The sequence below is a fragment of the Lemur catta genome, chromosome 13 (assembly GCF_020740605.2).
Source record: "Lemur catta isolate mLemCat1 chromosome 13, mLemCat1.pri, whole genome shotgun sequence".
Taxonomy (NCBI): Eukaryota; Metazoa; Chordata; class Mammalia; order Primates; family Lemuridae; genus Lemur; species Lemur catta.
The window spans coordinates 31,610,521-31,625,500 of NC_059140.1; the positions used below are offsets into that span (position 1 = coordinate 31,610,521).

The 14,980-nt window shown below is 32.7% G+C and overlaps 1 protein-coding gene across 1 annotated transcript; it reads left to right on the plus strand.

Annotated features, from left to right (window-relative positions):
* Positions 1 to 5,342: 5,342 nt before the first annotated feature.
* Positions 5,343 to 11,932, plus strand: SLITRK6 (SLIT and NTRK like family member 6). Its single transcript, XM_045567661.1, has 2 exons — positions 5,343 to 5,843; positions 8,172 to 11,932. Exon 2 carries the CDS (start codon positions 8,196 to 8,198, stop codon positions 10,719 to 10,721), a length of 2,526 nt encoding a protein of 841 aa, XP_045423617.1. The 5' UTR covers positions 5,343 to 5,843; positions 8,172 to 8,195; the 3' UTR covers positions 10,722 to 11,932.
* The last annotated feature ends 3,048 nt before the right edge of the window (positions 11,933 to 14,980 follow it).

The window sequence follows — 14,980 nt, forward strand, 5'->3', positions numbered from 1 at the left end:
ATAGTAAAAACATATGTATCTACGCATTATATTTTCAATCATGATTTTACAGCTTTATTATAATGATATAAGTTGAACTAAATGCAATTGACTTTTTTGTAAAAATGGTTGAATATCACAAGTGTTTAAGATTGTAACTATTAAAATAAGAATGTATCCCTTAGTGACACAGCAATGGGTAACAAGCAGAGACAATGATGTATGAGTTATTATTGGCAATAGAAGTCATTCAGGAATTTAAAATCTCTGGCAGGTGGTCCATCACACAGATTCTATTACCCATATTTAATTCAGTGGTATTTGCCTACCATGATTGTTAACTATCTGAATATAATGTAATTTAGTTGCACAGATGTGTTAGGGTATTTATTAAACAACATTTGAAAAGATAGGATAAATTTATTTATTTTTAATTTTTTATCTGGATCTGCAACATATTTTGTCATATGGGTGAAAAAAAATCTATCTAAATATATTCCTGAAGAACAAGGAAGTAAGTGTCCTAAAATTATAGTGAGAGCATACACAAAACAACTTATTTGACTATTTTGCATGTGCAACACTGTCTGGTGTACTATGGAGAAAAAAATTACAAGGTAGCTACAAGGCCTTCCTCACAGAGTGTCTCCCTACAATCAAAATAGCTCACAGTCTAACATTATTCCAGTGCACTGTTTTCTCTTGCACATTGCTCATTACTCATCATGAAAACATTTCTCAACAATTTTGGCCTGTTTTTAGTTGTCTGTTTTTTTTAAGTTTGCTTAGTCATCCATTTAAAAGTAGGGGTTTGTATGAAATCTCTAACATATTGTATATGAAGACAAACTGTTCATAGTCCAAGCTTCCAGAAAGGTTTTGTTTTGTTTTGTTTTGTTTTATGTTTTGCCAAATTAAACAAAGGTATCAGAGAATTTCTTTGTGTCAATAGAACTCAAATCAGCAACAGGAAGTTTTATTATAAAACTTCTCTTAGGATAAAGCAATTCCTTTATCCATTTTATACCTTTGCTGTCAGATCAAATTAAGCATAAAAGGAACTTAAGATTTAAATAACAAATTAAACATTTTAGTGAAGGTATAATGCAAACAGCAGGTTTCCTCAACACCTATTCATGTGTGACTTGACAAAATATTATATCTATCTTATACATTTCCTATAAGAAACATAGACTTTTCACTGAGAGAAGCCATGTGCAATTGACCTTCTCATCTACAGAAATGTATGTATATTGCAAAAGGTGAGAAAGTCTTCTATTATTCCTCATCCAAAGGTTGGTCCCTTAGTTCACAGTTATCAGAGTCAAGAGATCAATAATGATTATGCTCTTACTCTAAAGGAACTGAAAAATATGATTGTAACGTGTTTGGGTCTGAGTCTCTTCCAGTGAAACATGAAAGAGAACCCTAAGTTCAAGATTTGAGAATCAAATTTAAAGGTTACTGTATCACATTATTTTTGAAAGATAAAAGGCAAGAGTCTTCAATTATTATTTTCTATGAATGAGATTTATGTAAATAAGTCAAATTATATATTTAACTAGATTTTACCCATTATTTTTAAATATTTTTCTTATTTTATAAAAGTTATTATTTGCATATATAATGGAGAGGATGAGAAAACAAAATAATAAACATTTGAGTTGAATTTAAGCTAAGGAATTGCTAGTGAATTTTATTATTCTTGTTCATTTTGGTTTTTTAAGTTTTATAATGAAACAAACTTTCTTTTTAAAAGATGTATACAAATTTAAAGAAAACTTTTAGTGTGAAATGAGAAATAAAATTTGTCTTTATTAATGTTAATAAAATTAGTGCATCAGGGTTTCTACAGATCTATATGTTTAGGCATTACTTATAACTATTTGTAATATTTTATTTTAATGGTATTATGAGGTTCACTGTAATCTCCTGACAGTAAAAATCATACAGAGCCCACAATAATACCTGTTTTTCAAAGATTTGTATTAACTATTTATTTTAAAAGGTGAAATTGATTTAAGATTATTATTGTGTTTAGAGTTTTTCTTCAAAGAATGAAACTATCAGTGAATATTTAAAATCCATACACTATATTGTCCCCAAAAGGTCACCAAGTTTTATACTTTGTACCTTCAGAGTATTTCAGTCTGTCCCAGTCTAAACCACAGATGGTGCAGAGTTCTCTCCCTGCAAGCCTTTCAGATTCTTGAATTAAACTCAATCTGACATGTGTCTTGTCTTTTCCTCTTAAGTGTGACACAAGAAAAGAAGGAAGATGGTCTGAGTTAGAACTGGTCTTATGTAGAATGAACACTTCCCTTGCACTGTTTTATTCTTTTCTCTCCTCTTTTCAGTGCTCAATCTTGGCCTTTTTATTCTATTTGTTCCATATACTTTATTAGTTTAACAAATTTCATAAAACATTCTTCCAGCTAGTCTTTGTGGTCATTGGATATTAAGATGACATCCCCCTATCTATGAAAGCAGAGAGGGAAGGCATTCTCCTACTATGTCCTCCTAATGCACAATGCATCCAGTTGATTTTAGACTGCTGGTCTAAAACTAACAACAGAGATTTGTTTACTTCTTCTAACTACTAGGTATTCTTCAAGGTACTTTCATGTTTTCCCTTAAAGATGCATATTCTGCAAAGTAGAGATATAGTTAAAAGTCACAGTAACACATAACGTACAGGTTGTGATTATACTTACAGGTTGTGATTAATAATTCATTACTTTTTAACATTTTCCAATATGGAGTTACTAGAGTAAGGGCATAGATTAGGTGGAAAGATAAATGAAATTTATCATTTATCACAATCACATGATAAATTCATTACTAAAACTTGGGGGAAGCTAGACTGGAAATGTATTTCCCCATGCAATAATTGGAAATTAAAAATATTGTTAAAATAAATGTTGTGCAGTAATCATTAGCATCACATCCTGCCATAAACATTTTGGATAAAAAAAGTCTGTATTGCCGGGCGCGGTGGCTCATGCCTGTAATCCTAGCCCTCTGGGAGGCCGAGGCGGGTGCATCGCTCGAGGTCAGGAGTTCAAGACCAGCCTGAGCAAGAGCGAGACCTCGTCTCTACTAAAAATATAAAGAAATTATCTGGCCAACTAAAAATATATATAGAAAAAATTAGCCAGGCATGGTGGTGCATGCCTGTAGTCCCAGGTACTCGGAAGGCTGAGGCAGTAGGATCACTTAAGCCCAGGAGTTTGAGGTTGCTGTGAGCTAGGCTGATGCCATGGCACTCACTCTAGCCTGGGCAACAGAGCGAGACTCTGTCTCAAAAAAAAAAAAAAAGAAAAAGTCTGTATTATTGATTGATGTAATAACTGAAGAATTACAGTGGATAAAACCTAGAGAACAATGTATTTATCTATAATCAGTTTGAATGTACTAGGGTATACTTCAACAAAATCTGAGGTAATGCTGAGTAATTATCAACATTACCATTTTAAATTAAGTTAAAAGTTACAGAATGTTCCTCTAACAACAATTCTCTTCCTAGTCTTTTTGTTTCCACCATAAACTTATAGAACAAGTGAAGGATTGTTTTAAAAGTGTTAGTCAATTTTTCTCTCCCTTAATATTGTGTAATTAACCACTAATTTCTGCACTAAAAAGAGAAGATGTAATATATAGGAAAGGAATTCAAGATAAAGAACTTCAAATTTCTACTATGTGTATGTTATGGATAAAACAGACCTATTCTCAAATTGGAGGAAATGAGAGAAACTTCTCAATCTACAGGGAATTTACTTCCATTTGTCCACATGTAGGTTTGAACAACTTTTGCCCCAGACTATCAGAATATTTCTTCTGTAATCTTGCCCTCAAAAACTAAAGAAATATATTTGGAGAATTATGACTACAGAGTTGAGAGGAAAATTATTCTAGCTCCTTGTTTTTCTATTGGTTAAAATTCTAGTTTATATCTATCTCAATCATTAGGTTGATTTAAGTTAACTTGCTGTTCAGCTATCAACAAATTGTGCCAAAGAGTAATTCTTTATCTTCAGTCACTCTTATTCTCTTTATTTTCTTTTTCTTTATCTTTATTCTCTTTTCCCCCTCCCCTACTCTGTATCATCTCTTTTCCATCTTAAAGCACAAAATGTCATTAAAATAAATGATGAACTGAATTAGTGGAGACTATAATGTAAAGTAGGAATATTAGAAATTACCATAAAACTCTTATCTATTTAAACAAATATTTCATACTGAAGGATATCAAAACTATATGAATCTGAGTGCATAACTACAGGAATTATTATATAATAATCCAACTTGATATTCTTACATTTTGATGAATTAAGCTACATCAAATCCCCCTTTTTTAAATATAATTTTAGGAAATGAGACCTAATATCATATGGGAGGCCTCTAAAATCTATAGGCAGGAGTGCTTCTAAACAGCATAAATGCATAAAAGATAGCATGTAGTATATTCATTTGGGTGTGAGAAGCCTCAGACACATGGAAAGTAGGTAAAGAATGATTTATTTTAAAAGCAGCCATTTTGAGAAATAAGGAATCAGGCAGTTGAGAGTTTCATTAGTGACAATTCAGAAACTTTTAAGAGTTGAAAAACAAGTAATTTTTTAAATATAACCTTTTCAGAAATAAATGCTTTCCAAGTTAGTACCATAAAAATCAGGTTATTGTAATTTCGACATATTTATTTAACCTGTTTCATTTTCTCTGTAAAGATATAATTTTATATTTTTGAGAGTGATAAAGTGTTTGATCAATGGTAATCATTTTGTGATTAAAGATTTCTAAATATATTTTTTAAAAATCATACTGCCATTCTAAATAAATACTATCTTATAACTGAAGGAGAATCTCATTTCTAGTTTCATCATTGATCATTAGCCCTAGGGAAAGAAATAATGAAGTACAAAAAATTAAATGGCGAATACAAAAATACAAGTGTTTCAGGAAAGCAGTTCACATTAACATTCTAAAAGTTAATTAGTGCACAATTTCAACTACAAAAACCAGTAAACAAAAAAAAATATGAAACAACTGTAGGCAGCATTCTTGCCGTTTTTTGCACACATGTGCAAACACTACAGAACTGTCAGTTGAGAATTTAACCTAATGCATTATTTAGCTTGCTATAATAACAAAATACATTATTAAACATTTAAAACAACATATTTTCCATCAAAATTCACTTGCACTGTATTTGGTATTAAAAGGGAGTGAAAAGACCATTTGCAGAAAGAGGAGGAGTTGAGCAGTCCCAAGGTGGAGCTGTCTCTTGTGTTATATGACACTGGCAGACTAAAGCACTCTGATGGGGAAGGGCTTAAAGGCTGAGTCAAAAGCCAAGAAGTCTCTTTATTTACGCCTACCTCCCAGCCCTTGGCAATCTGACTAATAACAAACTGAGCTAACAAGAAAGACTAGAAAGGGAGGAAGGAGAACATTGCTGCAGCTTGGATCTACAGCCTAAGAAATCAAGAGTGATCAATTGCAGCTCTGTTAAACATCTTGTTTATTTACTGCATTCAGCAGCTTGCAAATGGTTAACTATATGCAAAAAAGTCAGCATAGCTGTGAAGTATGCCGTGAATTTTAATTGGGGGAAAAAAGGACAATTGCTTCACGATGCTCTAGTATGCACTCTCTTTGAAATATTTTCAACGAAATGCTCAGCATTCTGTCTTTGACCAGAGGTTTTAACTTTATGAAGCCACGAGACTTGCCAAAAAGTGCTATTTGAGAAGAAAGTACGTGGTGGTTGGTGTTTTCTTTTTTAATAAAGGAACTGAATTACTTTGAACACTTCTTCCAGCTGTGCATTACAGATAACGTCAGGAAGAGTCTCTGCTTTACAGGTAAGATGAATGTTTCCGAGCTTTTCTTATACTTATTTTTGCATTATGGTAAAGTGATTAAATTTATATGATTGCTTCCTTTAAAAAAAACTTTGCATTGAAGGATATTCAGTTTCAGTCTTGCTTATTGGCACAACTAACACTGTAGCAGATGCCTGTTTTCTCTGAGCAGCAGACATTTAGTCTAACAGCTGGCTGTAGAGAAGAACAAATATAATAATATGCCACTATTTCTTTTACAACATTTAGTTTGTTACTGGAAGCTAAATATGTGTGCTCTGTGAAGGAAAGATCACTTCCCAATTCCACTGTTGAATTTAAAATATAAGCAGAATATTGAACAATTCTTTATATTTTGTATGCTACTTTTATTTTCTGACTTGAAAATATGTATTTTCTGAATATATGAAAATGGTGATTTTTTACCTCTTTAACACTGTATCAGGTACTGCCAATATGGAACCACTTTGCAAATACTTATTCCCTAGCACATATTGAAGAGCAAAAAAGGTACATAAGATTTAAAAAATAATGAGAGTTTATGACTTAAAAATTATATACTGTTTCCTCAAGATGCTATGCTTGGTGAAATTAACCTTATTCTTTCTTGGTAATTTATGGAGAAGTACTTTTAGTGTTTGTAGAAGCTAATCCACAAGTTAAAGACTCCAACTACAGGATGCTTGATTATAACCACAGCCCCCAAAGCTGTTTAAAATCAAACTATTTCCCTATGGAAATGTAAAGTCTACTAACTTTTCCTTTATAGGCACTATATTGTCTTGTTTCTTCAGTTGACTTTTGTCTCTCAGAAACTTCATACTATATATGTTTTCAATAAAGCAATGTATTTTCAGGGAATGAAAGTTTACTTTCAGGATTATTGATTGGGTTCTGGTATGTTTCATCTGATTGTAAATTTTGATTAGATTGAAACTTACTGTTCACATTTCAACCAAAAAAAAAGAAAGCAATTACCATTTCAAAAAGATGAGTAGTCATAAGATGTGATGTTTATCTTTCAATTTAGTTTATATAAATTCAAGGTATAATGTTTAAAAGAAGGAAATAAAACTAGATACCATTAAAGATGCTTACCTTGCCATTACTGTCTTTTAAAAGTTAGAATCTTTTTAAGAATTGCTGTTTTAGGTGTATGTCTTAAATTTTTAAGAACTTGTAATTTGCAATGTTGTTATCTTGAACTGTCATTTTTTTAACCAAATTAGAGATATCATCAAGTATTTCAATATAGTGCAGTTTGTTTCAGATTACATTGTGACTTTAAGCCTTACAGTAAAGGAGATCAACTGCTTAATTATGTGATGATATTCAGTGCCCTAAAGCCTGTTTCAGTACCTCATTAGGAAGTCATTTGCTAGTTTATATGAGGCATTGTTTATTCTGTTACATACAATAGCCTGAAATGTGTGTTAAAGATCATTTTTTCTTCTTTAGTTTTTATAGTTTTAACCTAATCCATTACAGAATGTAAAAGTAGCAAGAAATATCCTGCCTCTATAAATTCAACATGAAGTATGATTTAAGTGAAATTTGAACAGGCACTCTTAAGCATGTGCATCTGACACTATTGTGCTTATACAAACTACTCTAGACTGAATAGTTTAAATAAAGTTCTTATAATGCTCAACTTTATTACATAATGAAAGACACATCTTCCTCAAGGTTTTTAAAATAAATAATAACATTAATAAATATTTTGAGTTGAAACCAAAACAGGTGAAAAAACACAGATATTAGCTGTTATCTTGACAGTTAAAAAACAGAAATAAAATGCATACTACATGCATACACACACACACACACACACACATACATACTTTATTTCTATCATTTTTACAACCCCTATAGTTCTATATACTTCTGGCTAATCACAAGAAATGAGTCTTATGATATAATCCTCCAGTCTTAAATTCATCTATTCTGAGTTAAAGAAAATCAGTGTTTTCAATATACAGCTTTGTTTCATATCAAAGCATCAATGGTCCATTTAGCCAGCACCTCTCTCATCTGTTATAGTGCAGGTCTTTTATGAGATGTGAATGCAAATTATTATATAGCATTTTAAATTCTCCTTTACCTAAATTTTATATTTTGACCACAATGTAAGTGAAAACTAACCCAGAACCTGCCTGTCCAAGTATTGGGAAAAAGAAAAAGAAAATGTAGATGCATCAAGGTACTCATATTTTCATGGTAGCCAGTATTTTACTTTTTGGAGGAAAGCCTATCATTTTGAAAATGTCAGATTCATCTCTTCCCCGATCCTGCCCACTAAGTCCCTTGCTATTGCATTTTATTTTACAGAATCAGATTTCATCACATGACAACATGAAGCTGTGGATTCATCTCTTATGTGCATCTCTCCTTGCCTGTATATCTTTACAGTACCAAACGCCAGTGTCCTCAGCCAGAGGGTCTTGTGATTCTCTTTGCAATTGTGAGGAAAAAGATGGCACAATGCTAATAAATTGTGAAGAAAAAGGTATCAAGAAGTTATCCCAAATAATTGTGCCACCATCACGACCTTTTCACCTAAGCTTATTAAATAATGGCTTGACAATGCTTCACACAAATGACTTTTCTGGGCTTACCAATGCTATCTCAATACACCTTGGATTTAACAATATTGCAGATATTGAGACAGGTGCATTTAATGGCCTTGGCCTCCTTAAACAACTTCATATCAATCACAATTCTTTAGAAATTCTTAAAGAGGATACCTTTCATGGACTGGAAAACCTGGAATTCCTCCAAGCAGATAACAATTTTATTACAGTGATTGAACCAAGTGCCTTTAGCAAGCTCAGCAGACTTAAAGTGTTAATATTAAATGACAATGCCATTGAGAGTTTTCCTCCAAACATATTCCGGTTTGTTCCTTTAACCCATCTAGATCTTCGTGGAAACCAGTTGCAAACATTGCCTTATGTTGGATTTTTAGAACACATTGGCCGAATATTGGATCTCCAGTTGGAGGACAATAAATGGGCCTGTAATTGTGACTTATTGCAGCTAAAAATTTGGTTGGAAAACATGCCTCCACAGGCTATAATTGGTGATGTTGTGTGTAATAGCCCTCCACTTTTCAAGGGAAGCATACTAAGTAGAATAAAAAAGGAATCTATTTGCCCCATTCCACCAGTTTATGAAGAACATGAGGATCCTTCAGGATCATTACACCTGGCAGCGACATCTTCAATAAGTGATAGTCGCATATCCACCAAGACCACATCCATTTTAAAACTGCCCACCAAAGCTCCAGGTTTGATACCTTATATTACAAAGCCACCCACTCAACTTCCAGGACCCTACTGTCCCATTCCTTGTAACTGCAAAGTCTTATCCCCATCAGGACTTCTAATCCACTGTCAAGAACGCAACATTGAAAGCTTATCAGATCTGAAACCTCCTCCACAGAATCCTAGAAAGCTTATTCTAGCAGGAAATATTATTCACACTTTAATGAAGTCTGATCTAGTTGAATATTTCACTTTGGAAATGCTCCACTTGGGAAATAATCGTATTGAAGTTCTTGAAGAAGGATCATTTATGAATCTAACAAGATTACAAAAGCTCTATCTAAATGGTAACCATCTGACCAAATTAAGCAGAGGCATGTTCCTTGGTCTCCACAATCTTGAGTACTTATATCTCGAATACAATGCAGTTAAGGAAATATTACCAGGAACATTTAACCCAATGCCTAAACTTAAAGTCCTCTATTTAAATAACAACCTCCTGCAAGTTTTACCACCACATATTTTTTCAGGAGTTCCCCTAACTAGGATAAATCTTAAAACAAACCAGTTTACTCATCTGCCTGTAAGTAATATCTTGGATGATCTTGATTTACTGACCCAGATTGACCTTGAGGATAACCCCTGGGACTGCTCCTGTGACCTGGTTGGATTGCAGCAATGGATACAAAAATTAGGCAAGAACACAGTGACAGATGACATCCTTTGCACCTCTCCAGGGCATCTTGACAAAAAGGAATTAAAAGCCCTAAATAGTGAACTTCTCTGCCCAGGTTTAGTAAATAACCCATCCCTGCCAACTCAGACTGGTTTCATTATTGTCACTACTCCTACAACAACAACAAATACAGCCGATACTATTTTAAGATCTCTTACTGATGCTGTACCACTATCTGTTCTGATTTTAGGACTTCTGATTGTGTTTATAACTATTGTGTTCTGTGCTGCAGGGATAGTGGTTCTTGTTCTCCACCGCAGGAGAAGGTACAAAAAGAAACAAGTAAATGAGCAAATGAGAGACAACAGTCCTGTGCATCTTCAATACAGCATGTATGGACATAAAACAACGCATCACACTACTGAAAGACCCTCTGCCTCACTCTACGAGCAGCACATGGTGAGCCCCATGGTTCATGTCTATAGAAGTCCATCCTTTGGTCCAAAGCATTTGGAAGAGGAAGAAGAGAAGAATGAGAAAGAAGGAAGTGATGCAAAACATCTCCAAAGAAGTCTTTTGGAACGGGAAAACCACTCACCTCTTACAGGGTCAAATATGAAATACAAAACCACAAACCAGTCAACAGAATTTTTATCCTTCCAGGATGCCAGTTCATTGTATAGGAATATTTTAGAAAAGGAAAGAGAACTTCAGCAATTGGGAATCACAGAATATCTAAGGAAAAACATTGCTCAGCTCCAGCCAGACATGGAGGTACATTATCCTGGAGCCCACGAAGAGTTGAAATTAATGGAAACATTAATGTACGCACGGCCAAGGAAGGTCTTAGTGGAGCAGACTAAAAATGAATATTTTGAGCTCAAAGCTAATTTACATGCTGAACCTGATTATTTGGAAGTCCTGGAGCAACAAACATAGACAGAGAGTTTGAGGGCTTTTGCAGAAATGCTGTGATTCTGTCTTAAGTCCAAACTTTGTAAATAAGTGCCTTACATGAGTGTCATCAATCAGAACTTAAGCACAGCAGTAATCCTATGGGAAAAAAAGAAGAAAAAGAAACTCAGGGATCACTGGGAGAAGCCATGGCATTATGTTCAGGCAATTTAGTCTGTCCCCAATAAAATAAATCCTTACGTGTAAATCATTCAAGGATTATAGTAATATTTCTCCATATACTGAAAAGTGTTTCACGGAAATCCTCTTGCACATTTAAAAAGGTTGAACATTTAAGCATCGCAAATTTTCTTGAATTATGAGTAAAAGTAATTTTACTCCCCATAGAGTAAAAAAAATTGGATTCCATCATTTAAAAAATGTGCCTGTATCTGTAGTTATAATATGTACGGAATACATTGTTTATAACCAGTATGTACTTCAAAAATGTGCATTGTTAAACATATCTAATTTTCTTGCAATAAATGCAAAAGGAACTGGAACTTGAAAATTATAAATAGTAGTAGTAAAGAAAAAAATGGAAAAGTTGTAATTATGTAGGCCATGGGTGGCCCAAAACTTTGAACATTTGAGGATAAAACAAATGCCACTCTTATGCTTTCTGAATTTAAAAAATAAAATTGAGTAATTGTTCAGGTGGAATAAATAAGAAATCTTTTTGGTTTTTCTGCACATTCTGTGTAGACAATCTTAATGTCAATGCTGCTGTGAACTAAGGTATGTCATTTGTGCTCAAAGTTTAATTCTTCTTCTTGGTATATTTTTAAAATACTACTGAGAGTCAACTGTACATATGATTAGAGCATATATTAAGTTTGCTTTCTTTCATACCATTAATCCTTTGTAAATTTGGATGACCATGATAGAAATAAGATTCTTGTGGCAAGTAATTCACAGGTGTAAAACAAATAGAAAAATGTATTTTATTTTTATTGGCGTATACTGATAGATGCCATGAATTAGTAGCAAAAGGCACTTCTAAAGGTAAGTGGTTTAAGTTGCCTCAAGAGAGGGATGATGTAGCTTTATTTTATAAGAAGGTATAGCTAGATTTCTATGAAGTATTTATTCTGTACAGTTTTGTATATTTTTGGTTCACAAAAGTAATTATTCTTGGGTGCCTTTCAAGAAAATTAAAAATACTACTCACGACAATAAAACTAAAACGAAAAGTCTATTTTTAAATGTGTTTTCTTCCATTAGTCTGGATTAACACACACAAACACACACACACACACACACATATATAAAAGGAGGTTTGTTTGCTGTGCACACAAAAGTATCTTGTTCACCATATGCAAAAAGGATATTCAATTCTGGGTATGATTGACACACAGCTGAACTTAAAGTATGACTAGCAGTTTTCCCTTTCAAGCAAATCATTTTCCAACACAATACAAATGGAAATGATTTATATTTCTTCTTTCTAATTATAGAATCAATCACACTGCAGATTTTCACAAGGCAAATGAAATTAATCAAGTAATCTAGTTCTATTTTCTGAACACCATGCAGACTCTTGCACTGGGTTAGGAATGAACACATTTTATGTAAGTAAGTATTTTCTTTAGTTTACTTAACAATATTTCATTGATTCCTGAATTTTCTGTTAAATGTTTTGGCCTTTTAACACTCAACTTTCTTCACTACTATCAAAACATACATTATCTCTTTGATTTTTAATGAGAAGACTTCTTGTTGATAAAAACAGTGTGGGCCTGTGCTGCATGGTATGAAGACTAATTATGAGTCTAACATGCAATCATATCATTAGGTTTATCTCTTAAGTTTTTGCATATATTAATAGAAAGCCATCAAGAATTGCATATTGAAAACTTAATTTTTTCATTAGTTTTCAAAGTTTGGAAGGATAAAGGTAGGGATTCTTTTTTAAGTGACAATTTCTAAGAAGAAATGTGTGTTCACATGGAATGCCTTATAGGTATCTACTAAAAAATATTTAGCACAGCAGTAAATAGTAAACCCTTCAAGGCGTTATTTTAAAAATTACATTTTAAGGAGAAGGAGGAACTAAGCAAGGATAGAATTCATGTTATTGACCTTCTCTTACTTGGTTGAGAATCTGCCAATATTTTCTGAATCCAATCAGGTACATAAAGGAATTAAGAAGACTTAAGAAATTCCCATGCCTGAAGGATCCTTGGAATGGATCCATGAATGCAGACGCAGACATGCCCTCAATAACATTCTTATCTTTTGTGTGGGGAAAATATTTTTTAATGTTAATAGCCTAAAGTAATAATGTTCATTCTTCAACGTATAGTCAAGAGGAACAAAGTTGTTTATGAAGTCATGTAAGTATACCTCCCAAATTAAAGTAAAATCTTAAATCTGTGTATAATTTTAAAATGGCATAGAAATCATTATGGTTTCCCAAGAGGAAGATATTATAAGGATTTAAAAGTTTCATTCATTACTCTTTTTTACTTATTTTTTTCCCCTACTACTTGTTGAGAGTTGGTCTTTAACTCTTAAAAGTTTTTACAATCTCTAAGACTCTCTCAGAACTGTTATTAATTTTCTTGCATTTCTTGATCCTTTTCCCTTCCAATAAGGGAATAAGGAAGAAGTTGCATTATATTCTTTGTTTGATTACTTACTCAAGCAACCAACTTGGTCTCTTTCAGCAAGTAATTGATAGATTCAGAACCCCAAGTCCTATTTCAGTATCAGTCTTATTCACATGGACCAGGCTTTTAAAAAAATATAACAGATATTTAATTATCTTAGGTCTGTTTTTTGATTCAAGCAGAAGTTCCACTTTGCTCATTACACATAAGTGCAAATTTTGACTCATGTCTGAAAATTAAATTTTTTGTAATTTAGTAGTAGTACATAATCATACTGGATAAAATATTTCAAATTCTAAGTCAATCTGTTAGACATAGGTTGCATTAATATTTAACTAATTATTTTTTGCTAAATTGCATGAAATTACTTACTGGAAGTTTATGAAAGTTTTCTTCAGATATCTTCCATTGATCTCCATAAATGGGATGGAAATTTTACTGCCTATATAAGAAAGGATTATATCAATGATGTTACCCTCTTTGAATCAATCTCTTGTATCATGGAGGAGAGAAAGCCTTTCTTTGTTGCTTTAATATTCAATTAACTGCAGCACCATCTAAGCTGCCTTAGGGTGCCTCAATGCCCTGGTCCCATTAGTTCAAAAGGCTTAAGCTTTGATTCAGTATGGAAGAACATAATATAAGTATCCCCTTCTCATTAAAATGCAGCTTTTTAAAATAATGGTATATTCCCTTCCTCTATTCATATATATATGAATATATATGTACATATTTCATAAAAAAAAAAAAAAATCCAAAGACAGCTCACAAAAGTTTCCCACATATAAGAGTTTCTACAAAATTACCTTAGGAGACCGTTTTCTACATTGAAAGAAAATTATCCATGTGTATACAAATGCTAACTATTTGAGAAGGGAAGTCTGGATCTGCTGGTCATTAGAAAATGGTTTTACAGTGAATTTGGGGATTCATTTCTTTTCCCTGTCTAACACTTTTATGATGAATATGGGTGTGATAAAAGGACAAGCTTTTATTGTAAAATAAGACACAGTTACACGTCTTTCTCAGGAGGAGTGGTCTTGTATCTGGCAGCCACATCAGGAATGACCTCATTGATGGGGAATGGACAAATGATTAAAAATACAGTATTCTTTTTTGACTTTGGAATTCCTCACATTGTGAAACACAAACATTTGTCCAAACATTCCCTGAGGTTCATCTCTTAGCAATATGTCAAATTACAAAATAGTATCTAATGGTTGTTTATCATTGAATTATAATAAAACAATTATATTATTAAAATTATATTGTTTAATGACTATATCTTTTATGGAAATAATCGCTATTATCTGTCTTACAAAATATAACTAGCTTTTTTAAAGGTGCATTTATATTTATTATATATGCATCCATTCTCATGTATATGTGCCATAAAGAAGAGTACCAGATGTAAAATCTTCTTCTAGCTGCTTTGAAAGCATAATCAAATAGACAAATACTCTTCTGTTAGTAAATGCCTTTCAGTGGATTAGTGAATGAAGAATGAAAACAATTCAAAACAACAAATTGTGCACACACACACACACACGTAAGTTCATGTATTTCCAATTTAAGTTTTTAAAATTCACATTTTTTAATAGTGTTCTTTTGTTTCAGAACTTTAAAACATGA

Excerpts from the sequence above, each read along its gene's own strand:
- SLITRK6 (XM_045567661.1), top strand. The coding sequence starts at position 8,196 with ATGAAGCTGTGGATTCATCTCTTATGTGCATCTCTCCTTGCCTGTATA.